Source organism: Calypte anna, chromosome 4 (genome assembly GCF_003957555.1).
Source record: "Calypte anna isolate BGI_N300 chromosome 4, bCalAnn1_v1.p, whole genome shotgun sequence".
NCBI lineage: Eukaryota > Metazoa > Chordata > Aves > Apodiformes > Trochilidae > Calypte > Calypte anna.
In genome coordinates, this window is record NC_044247.1 from 15078776 (window position 1) to 15097497 (window position 18722).

The following is an 18722-nucleotide window of genomic DNA, read 5'->3' on the forward strand; positions in this document are numbered from 1 at the left end:
GCCAAATGAGGTATTGATCCACGGTGTGTAGCTCAAAAACCCTGCAGGGCTATACAGGATGCAGCAGCATTTTTCAGAATTTGCTTCAGATGTTCTGCATGGCCCATTTATCTTCTGATGGAGCAGTGATCATTAACATGGAAACCAGACATTAAGCCAACATTCAAGCCACCATCTCCTAGGGAAGTGGGTTTACAAAGCTACAGAGCTGTGGTCAGGGGTTTGAGACAACCACAGAGGTTTTTTGCTATACAAACATCAAGGATGAATGCAGAATTCTAACTTCAGTTTTCCTCAGCTGAAGCTTTCAGCAGTGCCTGCACAACGTACAAGAAGCATTTACTCAGTCAGGTTCCTCCTTCAAGCAAGGTCTGCATGGGCAAGGAGTTATCCCCCTGCTCTCAATTGCTCCCCTCAGTGAAATTTAACCTGCTTTTTGCTTTCTAGGATAGACTTCAAGTGCTTGGTGAAGAGATCTGTTTGGCTCTAAGTTTCTTTCTTGCTTATCAAAATAAATTGCATTACCTTAATCCCTACAAGTCAAGCTGGAGAAACTGTCATCTTCCATTTCAACCTTCCCTTGCAGCTGAAGAACAAGAAGTTGTAATGGATGCTGGGTAATGGATGGCAGAGTTTCATCTGACTTCTTGTTCACACCCCAAGTGTAGAATGTTCATTGTGTTACATGCAAGTTTAATAAAGTTTTATAACACCAAAGAATGCTGTTTAGGAAAGTTCTTTACTTCACAGAATTTCATCAGCATTGTTTGTGCAGAAGGGTTTGTCAGAAGTGATCTTACCAACATCAGAACAGAAGGTCACTTTTCAGACTGATCAGTCTCATTAGCTCTGCCTTCTAATAACTTAATACCAGGACTTGCCATGGGTAAACAGAGATTAAGCCAGGCTTCTGTTACAAAATAAGATGGCAAACTGCAAGTTTAAGCTCCACATAATGGGAATCAAACAGAACAGAAGAAGAAATTCACAGGAAATAAAATCAGAGTCCAAGTACATCTCAGAGGAGGATCCAGAGACATCCACCAAATGATAGTGTGCTTGAAGAGGCAACCCTAAGCTGTGGCAGCATTCTGCAGGTACTTCAGTGCACTTACTCAAATACACATATTTAAAGATTCAAAGAAACAGGACAACAACAGAAGAGCTTTAAACACCCAGAGCTCACTTGAACAGACCAAGACTAAAACTGGATACAATTACCTAAGTAACTGAGCCAGCTCCACAAAGACAGAGGTGTAGTTCAGAATCTGAAGGGAAAGCATCAATACACACAAAAACCCCTAACATAAAAATCACACGCAAATCACAAAGGCTGTGGGGAAAAGCCCAAAAGACTCTAGAATCAGCTTCCAGAATAAAAGTGATTTTAAATTGCAAGAGCATTTTTGGTCCTGTTGTTTGCAAGAAATAATCCTTCTTTTAGGGTCTGAAATAGAAGGAATGACTGCATTTATACAGATCATACTGTAAACTGAAAGAAAACTGCAAGATACTTGAAAAATACCTTAAAAATCAGATAACTGTTTAATTAGCAGGAGGTAAAAATAGTTGTTTTGGCACTCCACTAGAAGGAAACCTAGAGATACAAACTTTATTACCATGCTGATGCCATACATGATATCCTAGTTGAACTACCACAACACAAACTTTTCAGTCTTAAACACAAGTGAAACAGTGAAGACAGTCAAGTCCAAGTCCCCACTAGCCTTCCACCATTCTTTTAAGTATGGCTCCCAAGCCACCTTTGGCCACTTTCAGTGGGGTCAGTTCTTCTTTATTCTCAATGTGAATACTTGCCCCGTGAGACACCAGCAGCTTTGCCTCCTCCACTCTCTCTTCATCGCAGGCTAAATGACTGAAATAAGAACAAGAAACCCAGGGCCACTATTAAACACTCCAAGCTTATCAAGAGCAGTAATTATGCCTTGTCAAAATGACAGGGGGAAGATATGCCCTAAAACCACAAAGTCACACACAACCAGCTACCTACACAGATTCCAAAGCTTGCTCTCCAGTCAATCTCTTGTCATTAAGCAACTCAAGAACGTTCCTCCTGTTACTGTCCTCACCACATTAAGACACTTCTTTAGATTAGGATTTGCCTCTACAGGCAGCAAAGATAAGGAGCACACAGTCCAGACTCAAACTGGCAAATGGTAACGTCTGTTTGAATGGAGAGAGAGAAACTAAATTGTATGATGCTTAAAAATAATCTCAAAAACTACTGCAAATGCAGCAAAAGATTTTCTTCCATTTGGCACACTACCTCGAGAACAAATCTTTGTGTTCCAGGGCAAGTATCATGTACAGTTAAAACATACTGCTTGATCATATTCACAGCAAAATCTGGATTCCACTGCAGAAAAGGTCGAGTTTTGCCATCAACTTCAAAGCAGTTAAGGTTTTACCTTTACAGATTCAAACTGATCTCTAAGGTAATATCAAACACTGAACCGACTGTACTTAAATTGCAACTTCTTTTCCTTAGAGAGATGAAGGACAGAGCAGACCAGCCTAGAGGTTTCCTCCGACTCTGATGTAATTAGCTCGCCTTCCACCCTCTAGTGGCAACCGAATGTATTGCAAATTATTACTAAAGGTATTTCACCCTTTTTAAGTAGATATAGTAGCAAAAAGTATGTGTGTACAGTGCAAAACACTAAGTGTGAGTTTCTGAAGTCCTTTTTAATTATATGTGTGAAGAAAGGGTGTATTTTGAGGCAATGATAAATTAAAAAAAATATAAAGACACTGAAGCACTGGTGTTTTATTTCATAGTGACTACACTATATTAAGCAAAATAAAAATTAAAAAAATTACTTACAGAGGGGTATTCCCTTCAGAGTCCTGTATGTCAACAGATGCCTTGTGCTGCAGAAGGATCTGAACCATTTTTAGGTTTCCTTTGGCTGCTGCTCTGTGTAAGGGGGAGGATTTGAAATTATCTGTGGCATCCGGATCAGCTCCGTTCTCCAAAAGCATGACTGCAATCTGAACATGGGGAAAGAGGAAGGTGGGGGTGGAAGATTAATATAACTAAACACTCCTTCCAGGAGCAACTGCACCTCCAGTCACACAGGCAGCCATACCTCCTGCTTATTTTTGGAGGCTGCATAATGCAGGGGTGTGCAGCCATTCTGATTGACAGCATTGACATGAGCCCCCTTGGCAATCAGGGCTTTCACAATCTCATCCCGGCCCGCTGAGGCAGCAATGTGTAAGGGAGTCCAACCAGCCTGCAGGGAAACAAACAAAAAAAAAACCCCAAAACATGTTAGGCAAACCAGGAGTTTCAGGCAAAAACCAGGTGTAACCCCAGTACCAACTGGGCTACTTGTTATTCAGACTGCACAGGTTCTTAATAGCTTAAAGGTAAATATTATTATCACCAGAGACAGATCTCACATCCTCTCCCATGGCTGTGTTCAGTACCTGACAAAAAGTTACTGTTAAAGGGCAGAAATCACTTCTGTTATGCACTTAGGGACCTTGCAGGGCACTTGGTGCCTGGAGAATCAACAGTAGCTCTTTTTTAAGACATGAGAAAAGTGGTAGAAAAGGGTGTCCAAAAGTTTATGCAGTCTTTTCCATAGCCTACTGCCACATTCCAAGGGATGGATATGTGAAGATTCTTGTTGGATCCCACCAGGACAAAATAAAGATAACACAGTATTGGGTACAACTACACAACTTTATTGAACAGAACTGGGAGGCATTAAAATGGTAACTATGAAGCCTAGTTCTGTAAAGAAAGAGAAGTCAGAGATAAAATTACTAGTTCTGGATCTAGTACTGGGCCAGCATACCAGGGGATGGCTGGTGTTGGTGGAAACCCCCCAAACCAAAGCCCACCATCACAGCTCCTTTTCTAGGACTGTTATAGGGAAGTCACCACCCAAAGTTTGCACCTGCAGACCAAGAATTGTTTCTTCTCAGCGAGTCAACAGACTCTGGCTTTGTGGCTTCCCCTCCTACCAAGGACCTGCCCCTTCTTAAGTCCTTCAGACTGCCTGAGGCAAATGCATACTGGATCCCCTCCATTATAATTACCCTCCAATTGAACTGAAGGGACAGAATTTCCTTCTTTAAGGACGCCCTCTAGGATGCTTCACAACAGATATAATTGTTTCTGCTGTTTCCTCTAGAACAGCAACAGCCCATCTTGCAACTGTGAAACCTTCAAGCCTTTCACCTGCCCTGTAATGCCTTCCCCAGTAATAAGAAATCTTCAGGGTAGTTCATGATTTGGCACAAGGTATTTAGGAGGCTCACACCGAGATAAAGATACCATGAACCCCACCGACCCCCCAGCAACCAAAACACCCCTGGTTTTGCTACCTCGATTGTAAGAACAGTGCTCCTGAAATTTCTTAACAATAATCAAGATTCAAGAGGTCTCACTGCCCCCTCTTCCACCTAAACACTGAAATACATCGGTTTGCCTCTCCTGTGCAGTTTTTAAAACCTCCCAGAAACCAGGCTGTATCCCCCAGCCGAGAGGAGGGAAGGCGGGAGGTGCTCAGGCGGGAGGTTGCTCAGCCCCCCCGCCGCCGGGCCCTGCCCTCAGGTGGCTCCTCACAGAGCGGGATAGTGGGGATGGGGATTGTCCCAGGAAAGCTGCGACACTCACATCGTCCTTGTCGCCCACAGGCACGCCGAGACCCAGGAGGAAGTCGGCGACGTCCGTGTGTCCCGCCGAGCAGGCCCAGTGCAGCGCGGTCCGGTTGTCCTGAGGGAAGGAGGGAGCGGGGCTGAGCGGGCGGCTGACAGGAACCGCCTCACCCGGGACCGGCCCCACAGGCCGCTCGCTCTCTCCCCGCCGCGCAGGGAAAGCCGCAGCCGGCTGACCTGATCTGCCTTGGTGGCCAAAGCCCTGTCACGCAGCAGCTGGTCCCGCAGCTCCTCCAGGCGCCCGGTGTAAGCCAGGTTGCAGACCCCCACGTTGGACACCGCATCCCCCATGCTGGCCGCCGCCTCACAGCCTCCCCTCAGAGGCAGGGGCGGTGCTTCGCCTGCTCGCCGGCCAATCAGAAGCACGCCAGGGCCAAGCCGGCCAATCGCGCTTACAGGCCTGCTCCTCTCCCTCCTCGGGACGCGGGGGTTGCTGGGATTTGTAGTCCAGCGGTGCGGAAGAGAGTGCGCCAAAGGGGGCCGGCGGGACTACACCTCCCAGGGTGCCCCGCGCGGCGGCCGTGTTGTGCCTCCGTGTCGGGGCGAGGAGGAGGATGGTGACAGCGGGAGGATGGAGTCCGGTGAGGGGCGGCGGCAGCGGCAGCGCGGGGGTTCGGGGCGAGCGGGAGGGCGGGACGGCATTTGGACCCTGTCGGTTAGAAGCCAGGCCGGCGGCCCGCCCGCCCCAGGGGCCGTCAGCGGGGCCAGAGCCTGCGGACTGAGGGGCCAGGCGGGAAAGGAGGTCGGGGGGGGGGATCGGTGGTTTCCGCGGCTCTGAGGGGTGCGGCGGGGAGAGGGTGCGGGGGAGAAGCGGGAGAGCCCGGGAGTCCTTCCCCGGGTGATGTGAGGTGTGACGGGGGAGCCATGGCCGCCAAGGGGGCCCGCGGCTCCGTGCGGTGCCTGGGGGGGGGCGAGGCCGCTCTGGAAGTGCTGGGGGAGAGGATTTCCTCTGTCAGTGAGGGGAGGACTCTGGTGGAGGTGCCGGAGCACAGAGTAGGAGGTTCTTTGGTCCTAAGGAATAACTTGATGGTGTTTTTTAACAAGTGCCGGGGCTGAGGTGCAGAGGCGGTGCCGGGGGGGGCCCTGGGGGCTCGAATTGGAGGGGGAGGGAAGGCTCAGCTTCACTTCTGATTGCTGCAATGTGTGTTTTTACATGAAACTGAGGGGTTTTGTATGTTTTCCTGATGATTATCCATTCCTTATACTCTACGTATGTGCACTCACTTGAAGAGTAAAATATAATTGTGTTTGCTTTCAACTTGTGAGTTTTTGGCAGTATATTCTTTAAGATTGTTACTTAACAGAAATTATTTTACATTCATTTTCACACTTGTTTTCTCCTTGAAACAAACCCTGCTTTAATTAGTTATCTAAAGATTGATCTTCTTTGAGTAGTATTAGTTATCACAGCCTGGTTTAGGGTTAGAAGGGACCTTTAGAGGTCAACTAGTCCAACCCCATGATCATTTGTTATTTCCAGCAGACAGGTCTGGCATTGAAAAGTTACATTAATACATCTTTTATTTTGCTGCGTTTCAAATCCCCAGTTAGGGAGGCAAAACCCAGCCTTGCTAACACTTTTCACATGCCTGCCATTAAGCAGGAGGCCATAATCTCCCTGAGTGGCAGTACCTGAACACTTGAGATGGAGCATGGGCATGGATGTTATGCTGTGATGCCTGGATTGCTTTTCCCTTCCCTCATCTCCTTGAATGAATTCTTGCTCTCCCTGCAGTCATCATGAACTTCAGCTGCTGGCTGCAGTCAGGCTGCTTATTACCAAGTGTCAGCCATGTTATTCTCTCAGCACTTGCTGAGGATCAAAATAAAAACCAGCCAAGACATTGGATATGTCAGCGTTGGGACAGCTTGTTAAAGGAAAAGAGTAAACACAGCTGGCAGCACTGTTCAGATGACCCAAAGGCCTTTAAGCTACAGCTAATTCAGTCTGAGAGCTTAAAAGCTGTGCAGAAAAGAACAAAGGGATGAAATGGGAGTTTTGAGTTTTTTGTGTTCCTCTTCAGTTTTATCTAGGTATGAAAACCAGATCACTATTTTGTCAGACTACTTAGAAGAATTTCCAGAAACTGATGAGCCTGTGTGGATTCTAGGAAGGCAACATCACCTCAACACAGGTATCTTTAGAATGAAAATTCATCTGAAACCCATGGAGCATTCACAGATTCACATGCAGCAGCAGCTCCTGCTTTCCTTATGCTCACTAAATATCTCATGAGAGAAGTTTATTTTTCTCTATCAGTAAGAAACCAGCTACAAGCAGCAGTATTCATGCTATAATGATGCTGGGTATTTACCACTGTGCTTTCCACCATAATTCATGCAAAAAAATTGTACTTGTAGCAAAGGCAGATGTGAGGCTGGTCACTTCCCAACATCAAAAGTCTCTGAAGTAGATAAATAAATAACTTTTGGGGAATGTCCAGTATTACTAATGTTGTTTTCTCTTGAGGGGTGGTATTTGCAGCCTGTTATTTGCAACTAAAATTATATTTCAAAATAATAATAATAAATTAATTTAGGGCACATACTGTATATGCATGAAAATAAATACATGACTTACAAGTCATAGCAGAGTGATTATATATCACATAAAAATAGGATTTCAGAAGTGAATTATGCTCCTTGAGGAGAAGACAAGGGCACCCTTCTCTGTGACATGTTACAGGCAGTGGCCATCAGCACTGGCAGGGTAATTAATTGGTACAGACTGTCCCATCAGGGACACAGCCTTGAGCACAGAAAGCTTCCTTGATCAGTCTGAGCCACAGCTCAGAGAATGCAGCAAATAAGACTCTTAAGAATTTTTCAGAGCCTTTGGGGTAATTCTGCAAGCACTAAAAACCCCAAATCTATATTTAATTAAATTTCATATTATTAACCTTTCTTAAAATGACTTTGTCCTGGGTTTGGAGGTGATGCATAATTCCATGTTTGTTGGCTTGTAGGAATTCCTCACCTTAACCTGCTTTACCAGTTCTTTCTTGAGGACATAGCTCTGCATAGTTGTTCCATCCAAGCTGGGCATAGTCATTCCAGACACCTGCTAAAACTTCATTGGCTAAGAAGTATTTTATCCTCAGTACTTTAGTTCACAATCTATAAAAACCTGTGCTCAAACAGCTAAAACGTGTTTTAAGTGTTAAGGGTCTTGTGTGTACAAGCTCAGACAAGTCCTTCATGGACTTTAGATACTGACTGCATGGGAAAAATGATAATTTTTGAGTTTTAAAAGTTTGTTTTAATAAATAATTTCTTCCCTCTTAATAATATTTCAGACAAATCTAAATTTTTGTTGGATATCAGTGCTCGTCTCTGGTTTACCTATAGAAGAAAGTTTTCCCCTATTGGTGAGTATGCAGCAGCCCAGCTGCCTTGTTATAAATGAGATGGCAGGATTAGTGATGTCATCATGGACTGAAGAATTATTTTTACAGTATTGGCACTCTTTGAGCATCATTGTAACTGTTTGTGCAAAGTATTAAAGCTGTTAAAGGTGGTGTTTACTTGTGCCTGCATGTAGTCATTGTGTTTGTAGAGCAAGCACTAAAGCTAGAGCAGCAATATGGGAAGAAAAGGTCTTGCTCAGTTCCTTTGATCCACGGGACAGTTGTTAGAGATTTTAACTGTAAATTTATTGGGTTTTTTTGGTGCTGCATTTAATTTAAAGCCCATAATGACTGCAAAGAACTTTTGTTAACAGGAGGCACTGGCCCTTCATCTGATGCTGGCTGGGGATGTATGCTGCGATGTGGGCAGATGATGCTGGCACAAGCACTGATCTGCAGACACTTAGGAAGAGGTGAGGGCTGTTGCTGAGGGAACTGCTCTGATGTTTAGAGACCATTTAGTTTTTGTTGTAGGTTTCCATAAAAAAGACAAAGCCTACATTTTTTAAGGAAACTTTCTTTGCTGCCCTGTTAGAAGTGACTAGTGAATGGTGCTTGTCTGAGGAGCTGAAACCAAGCCAGATTTCCCTGAAGCAGAGAAATAGAGAGAGGACCAATAGGGAATCCTATTTTATAAATCGTTTTGAGGAATACCCAAGGTGAGGCCAAGGGAAGACTGGTGGCCATGGGTCTGAGTTCTTACCCTTCTCTTCACTACTTACACAGCCACCAAATGCTCACACACAGTGAACAGTCACATAGTGACAGACAAAATACTTCACAGCCCACTCACCTGTCACCAGCCCAAGGTCCCCCCCCCAGCAGACCCCATTAGTGCAAGCTCTCAGGCCTGTATTGACACCTCATACCCTGGGACCAGAGGTTGGTACCAGAGGTCTGCTCTGTGTGTAGCTCCTGTATCAATTACATTATTACAATTGGGTCTGGGGTGCTTGTACTGTTGTGCTGTGGTTTCTATGGCAACCTGCTTTGTAGATTGATCTACTTTAATAACTGATAAACTATTTATCCACTTGAATAACTGAAGACAGAACAGAGGTGCAAAGGTGTAACTGAAGAAGTAGACAGACAAATCACCTTAAAAACCAGAGTATGAGCTCACAGTGTGTAGCTGCTTCACAGTGGCCCTGTGTGTGTGCTTCTCTGTCAGTAAATGGTAGGGAAACACCCAAAGCTGTGGTTTGGATTTTGTTGTGGGAGAGAGAGGGCCAGAGTTGTCTGGACTTGGCTTTAAGGATCTTATGTCATTATCTGACAAATGCTTGCAAATCTTGCAAAATCCAAACAGAGTGTTTAGTTTCAAACAATCTTGGAAGCTCACAGCAAGCAGTTGTGAGCAGTTCTCAGCAGTGATCACTCAGAATGTATTTGCAGCTGACATTTTGATTTTATTTTCCCAGTTGTCACAATCTAGCCTGTGATGGGAAAGGACAGCTTGATAATAAATGACAAGCTGAGACTCAGCACTCTAAACAAAATGCAAATATGATGAGATGAATTCTACTTTGAAATCTCAGTTTTTGGGTTTCTTCTATCTGGAAATTTGATCAGAATGATGAAAAAAAACATTGTCATTTTTTAACCTGTCTGACTTTTCCCCTGTAAGATTGGCAATGGGAAAAACACAAAAAACAACCAGAAGAATATCACAGAATCTTACGGTGCTTTCTAGATAGAAAGGATTGCTGTTACTCCATCCACCAAATGGGTAAGAACACACCTCAGCTTCTTGGTTTTCTACTGCAATTCCTGCTGTTTTGAAAGATTCTGATTTGAAATATGTGAATTCAGAGTTTTGAAAAGGTGATGATGAAGACAACATATATGCTTATATATAAATACAAACGCATATAATAATATATATGTTTATATATAAATTCAAATGCATGCAAACAGATGCAAAGTATAATAATGGAGAAATGTTATTCACCAAGACCCAAATAAATCTGTATCCTAGACAATAGCTCCTGATAAAGCATGTAAGCCTTGGGTACCAGAGTTATAAGATTAAAACAGTCACAAAGCTTATTGCTGTCATTTGTCAGAAAGGACACTAATATTTGTAATTCTTATTACAGCTCAGAACTTCCTGACTGCTTCAGGAATGAGCAGTCATTAATATTTTAGAAGATTGTAGATTGAGAAAGCAACTCTTGTTGCTAAAACAGTTTGCAGTTGCTTTAGAACGCCCATAAAAACATGAGCAGTCCATGCTGTTTAACATGCATTGTGATCAGATTCTCTGTGGCTTTTTTTTTTCCTTCTGTGTGTGCTTTACCTCATGAAAACAGCACAGATGGGTGTTGGAGAGGGGAAATCAATTGGAGAATGGTTTGGACCAAACACAGTTGCCCAAGTACTGAAGTAAGTGATGGCACCTGCTCATTTGGAGTGTCCTCCCCTGGGGCAGCTGAGCTCAGAGACCACAGCATGGCTCCAGACACAGCTTTTTAGCTTGAAAACTGGGGGTCTCAGGGTCTGGGATGTGTATCCTATGTGTTTGTCAGGGCAATGCATGATGTAGCCCAGTGGGTGGGTACCAAGTTTGAAATTTTAATTTACCAAGAGCATGGGGAAGACCTGAAAAAAGGTCCCTCCTGGTGCGTCATCTACGTGCCCTACCCAGTCAGCTCCAGAGCCACAGCTCCTTCCCCCAAAGCGGCACAGCTGTGACAGGACAGGAGTGCAGAGCAAAGGGGCCTCCAGCTCTTTTAATTTAAAAGTGTTTCATGGCTTAGTGTTCACATACAGGTTTTTCTGGCTTATTACAGGCAGCTGACTCTGCCTTTGAAGTGCAAGAGTGTAGCTCCCTTCCCCAGAGTTTTGGTTTTGACACGAGCAGACAAAAACCTGTGTGCTAGAAAGTCTCCCTCCTAACTTCTGAGTGCTGAAAACCTTCAGCTGACCTGGCTTTGAACACCCTGGGTCTGCTGCCCACATGTGCACAGAAATAGTTCCACTGAATTTAGTGGAACTTCTTGAGCAAAACGTGCTGTGCAGAACTGGCACAGGAGGTTTTTTCCTTCTCCATTGGTCAGGCTTAAAAAAAATTTAAAAAATCAACAAATACATTTTTCCAAAGAAACAATTTAAAATTTTTTACTCAAGAACCATCAGTTATCTGGAATGAAAAGCCACCCTTGTGGTCCTAATTAGTTTATATTAATTATTTCCTTAATTTTTTCTAGGAAGCTTGCTTTATTTGATGAATGGAACTCATTAGCAGTTTATGTATCAATGGACAATACAGTGGTCATTGAAGATATCAGTAAGTCAAAAATCAGTTCTCTGGTTTTTTATTTGACTTCACTTTCCTGAATGTATCTCAATAAATAAATATTTTGGGCCATCCTTACTTGTTCACAGGGTAAGAAAAGGAGTAAAGGAAACAGACTTGGGTTCTGGGTGTCCAAAACTAAAGTCAGCACAGAAAATGTAAGACTTTTGGTGGGCAGCTGTCAACCCATGCAGTCTGGGAGCAGATGGAGTTTGGTCTGTGCTGTCTGAACTCCTGCCCCAGAAGTGGCACGAAGCTGCAGTCTGTAGAAACACAGAGAATTGTTTTTAACACAGAGTTTGCCAAGGAAATGTGCTGCTGCCAGGCAAATGGGAAGCCAGGGGCAGATGCCAGAGAAAAACACATGGCCAGGCTCAGTGTCCAGTTGTAAGGAAGCTGGGTTACAAGTGGTATGCAGCCTATTGCTGATCTAGGCCCTACTTCTGCTTCTCTGTGCACATCACTGGAAGTGAAGAGCTCCCTGAAGGGTTTCTAACATGATCATCTCTGCTATTTCATTTCCCAGGCAAAGCTTGACAGCATTAATAATTCAAGTAACAAACACAACTTCAGTTTTAACTTTTCATTAATCTCACATCTCACTAATGTGCCAGCACAGCCCCTTCCTGCTAGAATTATGTCTACTAAATAGTTGCAATTTCCAGACCCTGCTCCTTTTGTCTATAAAGATGTCTGGCAAAGGGGCTTAACTGATGGCTGGGAGGCAGATCTGCTCTCTCCTCCTTGGTGTGCTCACTGATTGCTGGTTTTATTCCCCCAGAAAAGATGTGCTGGTGCCCTCCCCAGAGCAGCAGCGTGGCACACAGCAGTGCCCATTTCCACAGGAGTGCTCTGGGCCACAACAAGAACACAGCAGGATTCTGCACAGCCTGGAAGCCCCTCCTGCTCATCATACCTCTGAGGCTGGGGATAAATCACATCAATCCAGTCTATATCGATGCATTTAAGGTAAGGGTGGTTTGTTTGGTTTTGTTTTAGTGAGTTGCTTGTTACTGCAAACAAAGTTCAGGTGTTTTGGGTTAAGAAAGAAGTCAACCACAATTTCATTTTTCTCCCTTTGAACTCCTAGGAATGCTTTAAGATGCCACAGTCTTTGGGAGCATTAGGAGGGAAACCAAATAATGCCTATTATTTCATAGGATTTTTAGGTAAGGAGAAAAGAAATTTATTCCCAATTTTTATATATATGATAGGAAGTGAAAAGGTGTTGGGGTTTTTGGAAGGGAAAATAGTTTAAGCTTGAGAATAGAGTATAAGAAATGAAGAAACACACCTCAAACACTTCAGGGTCAGTGTGATATCATTCTTGCAGAATAAAAAAGTATCAGCAAAGCTTGACATACATTACTTAAATGTATATTACTTACATTACTTAAAAATAAGTAATGATATAAGCAAGAGCAACACACCAACAGTAATCGATGGCATTCAACAAGTGTCAGGTGTCACAACTGCTAAAATACTGTTTGTTTTTTTTCTTAATCACTGTTTTATTCTTTGACTTTGCAGTTTTCTTAAATTATTTTCTTGTATTTCATTTTTTTCCTGACAGTGGTATCTTTTTCACCTTCTTCCATATCTTCCTTTATTAATTAAAGCAATAGTTAATACTGGATTTAGTCTTCCAGATTGATAATTTAATGGATATTTTATTGGTCCTTCTGTAAAACCTGAATTGTTCTATCCAGGTGCCTTTGTTCCAATTTCTGAATTCATGCCTAGTGGGATTACAGATTGTGTTTATGGTTGTCCTGTACCTTTTGATGTGTGGAATGTCAGGGATTACAGCAGTTGAGATTTTTTTAAAAAGTGCTGGACCTCACATAGAACAGGAGAGTGTGTGATGAAGGTGGAACACACCAAGCAAAAACTTCCAGTAATAGGTCACAATAGAAAGTTATACTAAATATCCTGTGGGAAATGATCATGTCTAACCTTCTGATTTTCTTAAATATTCCCTCAGATAAAGTCTAGACATAGTTGACTGTGATGATAATCTAATTTCTGTTTTACTTAATAAAGTCTCTTGCTTATTATCAACATATGGATTTTACCCACACAGGCAATGAGCTGATCTATTTGGACCCTCACACCACTCAAAGTTTTGTAGATTCAGAAGAAAATGGCACAGTTGATGATGAGAGCTTCCACTGCCAACAAGCCCCACACAGAATGAAGATCATGAATTTGGACCCCTCAGTAGCTTTAGTAGGTGTTAGGAAAGCAGAGATGAGTGGACTTGATTTCTCAGCAGTATCTCTGTATATTCATACCTGCATGATTGCATTTCCCTGAGCAGAATCAGGATCCCAGGGCAGCTTTCTATGATCTGGAATTCAACACATGGTAGATGATAATAGTTTCTATATCAACTGTACAGGGTACATTCATTTTAGGTCAAGCTGGGAACTGGCTATTTGCATCTGAGGACACAAATTAATTTTCTGAGCAGACTTTATGTTTTGCACACAGTATTTTGAAGGTCAAAGCAAGGAGGGGAATCAGCTTTCCCTGTTTTGTTCCAGTGCTTCTGTATGTGCATGTTGCTTTGGACTTAAGATTATTTTATGTTATAATTTACAAATGGAGTTACTTGTAGGAATCATCCAGTATAGGTCACAAGGGTCCTGGGGCAGTTGAAGAAATTCTGTCTGACCCCAAGTCCATATCCTGTGGTTGGGTTGTGGGTGATTGTCACTTGGGATGAAAAGCTTGGAACTGTGTGAAGATAGCACAGCATCCTCCACTCCTGGACATGTTATTATTTATTACTACTCTTGTATGCTTTGTCCTCAGGGCTTCTTTTGCAAAGAAGAATGTGATTTTGATAACTGGTGTAGTCTTGTACAAAAGGTAACAGCACCATCTTTATTTGTACCTTTTTTTATAACAAAGGTAATTCCCATCTTTCTCTGCATGGAAATTAAATGAGCCCCAGAGGAGAATGCATTAATGAATCAGGGATAGCATTGCTGATCAGAGCTGGTTCAGCACTCTGACAGCCATAAACCCTGCCACTTGGAAAATGGGTGTAAAGAGATACCTTTTAAAAGCTTCTTTTTTTAGCAGTACTATGCTACAGGCTGAAATTTACTTTTAACATTTATTTCTCAGTTTTAACTGCTGTGTTGCAGCAATTGATTTGTTTTCTGATCCTTTTATATTGTTTAATGTAATATATGATTACAACTTCTAATCATGACTGTTAGTTCCTGGTACCACAAGAGATCTGATTCTGAGAGTGCTGAATCCCTCTGGCTCCTCCTGAACTGTGGGACACACAAAGGGCCCTCCCTGCCTCTGGAGAAGGACTTTGGGACATTCCTGCATGCCCTTGGTACACAAAGAGATAGGAATATGACTGTAAAGTAACATCAACCTCTAAAGGCATTTATTATAAAAAAATAAATCAGGCTAAAGCTGCTTGTAAGTAACTGAAATATGATGTAGCTTACCTGATAGGAGTGGAATTTGTCTTCAATAATAACTCCTGATCAAAATCTGTTGGGTTTTTTTTGAGCTGATATCTTGTCTTTTGTTGCCATTGATCAGCAGAAAAACGTGAACAGAGAGGTCCATCCACATAGTTTTCTTTTCAAAGGCAGGAAATACTGTACATTCTTGGTGTCTGTTTGCTACACACAAACAAAACTCTAGGTGTACAGATGTCACAGCTAAGTGTAACACACTGCTAACCTGTAGGACAGGCCAGGAGGTGGCTTTTAGGTGTGTCTTCAACTAGGAAAATATTAGAGATCTATGAAATAGTGATACCCCATGGCAGGTACTTGAAGTAACAGGTTTTCACTGTCTGTCTGCATAAAGCCTTTGGTTTTTTTTTAATAGACACATGTAATTAAAACCCTTTTTAATTAAGCAGGCATTTTTCATGTTTGAAGGTTCTCTTGAGGCATCTTTTAAAAGGAAACTATTCTGTCCTCAGGAGATTCTAAAGCAACAGAGTCTACGGATGTTTGAACTGGTCCAGAAGCATCCAGCACACTGGCCTCCTTTCATACCTCCATCAAAGCCAGAAGTGACCACCACAGGAGCAGGTGCAGTACCCACTGACACTCTGTTGTGCAGCAGAATGTTCCTTAGCAAACAGGAGAATAGTTACAGGTGGAATAATTCTGCTCTCCTAAGTGTCAAGCAGTCACCATGTGATGAAATGCTGGTTTCTTACAGAATTTCAGACAGTTATCCAAGCAGGTCACATAAAATTACAAGTAAATGTATATATAATATTTGAAGGGCATAATCCAGAAAAGTGGGACTTGTTTTTCTTTGGGGCATGTCTTTAGATTCTAACTTTTAAATTTGTTTTTTCAGAACTCATTGAATCTACAGACAAGCTATTTGAATTGGAAGAAGAATTTGAAATCCTGAGCGTATGAAGGAAACTGTGGTGACCCTTCTGAGTATTGAACACACTGCTAATATTATTGCATTGACTTAAATCAAACAGCCATGTTAGCCCCAAAGTGCCTGAAATTACAGACAGCAGAGCACAAAAACCTCACAGCATCCACAACTCCAGTGGTGGCAGTTCTGCTGTCAAAGAGCTTCCCCAGGTGGAAAGGAAGGAAAAGATCTTACAACAAGACCCTTATTAATGTGACAGTAAGACCTCTGTTTAATGGGTGTCTCTCCTGAAGACAAATGGACCTTTGAGATTAAGGCAAAAATAAGTGTATTGCTGGGCTGTATGTTTGGAGAAAGGGATAACCCCAAATGGATATTTCTTGCTCTCATATAATGCAATAGTTTAGTTCTTCAAGCAAAACAGTCTTCAGTTAAGGAGGATGTTTACTTCTCTTCCCTCCTGTGGGCTGCATCATAGAAAAAATACATTGTCTTGTTTTAAAAGATCGACTGGATCAGAAGAAAATTGTTTCCTTGTTAAATATTTTAACATGTATTTGAGCAACCACACTTTATTACAAAAATGTTTCTGTAAAAGGAACTATGCCTAATGTATACCTTTTTGCAATAGCCTTCCTGTTCCTGGGAAACCTCAAGAGGAACAGGAGACTCAAATAGTTGATACAGATCACAACCACTGTTATAGTTATGATATGTTTCACCTTGACCTTAAAATTCAGATCATTAAAACTTAGACTGACTTTTCTTTTGAAGCTAAAAATGAGTCAAAGGTGGTTTAACTGTACCTTATTTATTTAAAAAAAGATTTACACAAGTTTCTCTGTTACAGCACTTTATCTGTGCATCTAATAAATTTCTTAAGCTTTTCATAGGTTGTATGCTGCTATATTTTCTTAATTGGTTTGTGTGAACTGAATGTAAACCAGGTTATCTTAAAACTTAATCTACAGGTATATGCAAATTACTTAATTATTGTTTTTGGACTTGTTGCCTTTTGAGATTTGTTTTGGTGAAAGTGCCTTAATTCTACAGGTTTATGAGAACAGCCTGAGCAGCTTTGTTTCTAAGGCAGAGTATCTCTCCAGCAGCCACAAGAAAAACAGCTTAGAACAATTAAAGGCAAAGATCTTTTAATCCATTATCGAGTTCCTTATAACTATCAGACAGTCCCCACCATGGTCATTTTGTCATGGTAGTGTAATGGACATGAATCACACAGTTTCCTCTTCACCAATAAATGACAACATAGAGAAATCCTGAATGCTGTCTCTTCTCACTTGCAGTTCTGCATCAGGGCCACTGGGATTTATAAGAATCTAGTTAACCCAATTTTGTTTGCCTTCACTCTTTATTAACCACTGTTTGGAAACCAGTGCTTACAGAAACCAGCGTTTTCTTCCTTTCTCCATGGATTAGCTGCATTTTTTAAATCAAAGCTTTACTACTTAATACATGAAGTTACTATTTGTGTAACAGTAGCTGTAACCCCCTTCCCTGCACAGATGGAAATGAAGCCCTTGCTCTGAAATGTTTGGTCTCAAGTAGAAGTTGCTAGAAAAAGGGAAGCACCTAGGTTAAAAAAATAATAATAATTTAAAAATCAGTCAGTGGAGTACAACATACTTAGTCCCCACATGGCTCTTGGCTGGTATGTAAACATTGTTCTGAGAAGCAGTCCTGGCCCTGCAACTCAGGAGCATGCAAATGCCTTAAAGATATTTGCAAGTACATCCAAAGCAGATGTTGATCTTTCACAGTTGGGAATAAGGTAAATGAAAAGCTGAGTTGTCCTTGACAGACTCTCTGCTCATCTCCAGAACATGCAGAGCTCTCGGACCCTGACCTAGGAAGATAATATTATACTGTGCATGTAAATAATCAAAGGTAAAAATATCACCTGCTTAAAAGTGACCATCTTCCTAAGGATTTCACTGACTAGACCTAGAATTTAGTGAAGAACAAATGCTTCAAAATAATGTCTCAGTCTTGCATTAATAATAATTTTCTGAGCAATTTTTTCCTTTAAGATTTGTCAGCCAAGGTGACAGTGTATTTACAAGGCATTTCTTACAGATCTCCTGAAATGTCAATATTTAAGGATTTCATGTGCTTCACCCTAGAGGAACTGATAATAAGTTTAGCCCAACTAAATGCATTCATTATATATTAGCATACCTTTTTCTTGGCTTTCTCTCAAAATATACAAAGATAATACAATTAGTGGCACTTCTCTTTAATTATGCCCTGAAGGAAAGTGTGACTTGTTAACAGTGTATACACTCCAGAAACAGTTTTTTAAAAGTAACAGAAATAAAGCCCAGGGGAAGGAGTACACAACACTTTGTGGCTGTAGGAGTAAAAACTGTACATCCCATAATTGCTTAGTTCTGTGTTTGCATAAACCTGCCTGCTATCCAAAGAAAGCCTCTACTTTTCAGATACACACAGCTTGAATAATAGCAAAACAAGTGTGCCAAGGCTACCTCAGAAAGGAAATTCACCTTCATAGAAATGAAATGTTCTGGTGACTGCACATCATTTGACTGCAAGAAGAAAAGCACAGATCTCAGACTTTACCTGAAATATATTTCAATAGAAAGCTATGGCAAATGCTGGAGATGTTCTGGATTCATCTTCACATAAAAAATTGTGTTTGTTCACTGAGGTGGCTCTTTAAAGTGGATGGAAATCTGGATTAGAATGGATTACCTGTCTTTTCTGGAGGAAAGAATGTTCCATCTGTTTAATAAGCAAAGCAAATTAATCTTTGAGTTTCCCTAAGGAAGTCAGTTATCAATGCTTAGAAATACTAAGTCATCTACAATGCACTGATAAATTTTAGCTAACTCTGTATTTCATAGGAGAATGAATCTTCATCCCCTTACACTAAACCATATTCTGTCTGCAAAGACTCTAAA

At 41.8% G+C, this 18722-nt stretch overlaps 2 protein-coding genes across 2 annotated transcripts; one reads left to right on the plus strand and one right to left on the minus strand.

Moving 5' to 3' along the window:
- Positions 1 to 1522: 1522 nt before the first annotated feature.
- Positions 1523 to 5018, minus strand: PSMD10 (proteasome 26S subunit, non-ATPase 10). The gene is made up of 5 exons (XM_030448980.1): positions 4870 to 5018; positions 4652 to 4750; positions 3111 to 3257; positions 2846 to 3012; positions 1523 to 1876 (listed from the first exon to the last, which is right to left on the minus strand). The coding sequence occupies exons 1-5, from the start codon at positions 4981 to 4983 to the stop codon at positions 1723 to 1725; spliced, it is 681 nt and encodes a 226-aa protein (XP_030304840.1). The 5' UTR covers positions 4984 to 5018; the 3' UTR covers positions 1523 to 1722.
- Positions 5019 to 5179: 161 nt separating this feature from the next.
- Positions 5180 to 17065, plus strand: ATG4A (autophagy related 4A cysteine peptidase). The gene is made up of 13 exons (XM_030449239.1): positions 5180 to 5273; positions 6717 to 6827; positions 7989 to 8060; positions 8414 to 8512; positions 9727 to 9828; positions 10412 to 10484; positions 11309 to 11388; positions 12179 to 12366; positions 12488 to 12566; positions 13481 to 13626; positions 14215 to 14271; positions 15362 to 15473; positions 15751 to 17065. Exons 1-13 carry the CDS (start codon positions 5264 to 5266, stop codon positions 15813 to 15815), a joined length of 1194 nt encoding a protein of 397 aa, XP_030305099.1. The 5' UTR covers positions 5180 to 5263; the 3' UTR covers positions 15816 to 17065.
- The last annotated feature ends 1657 nt before the right edge of the window (positions 17066 to 18722 follow it).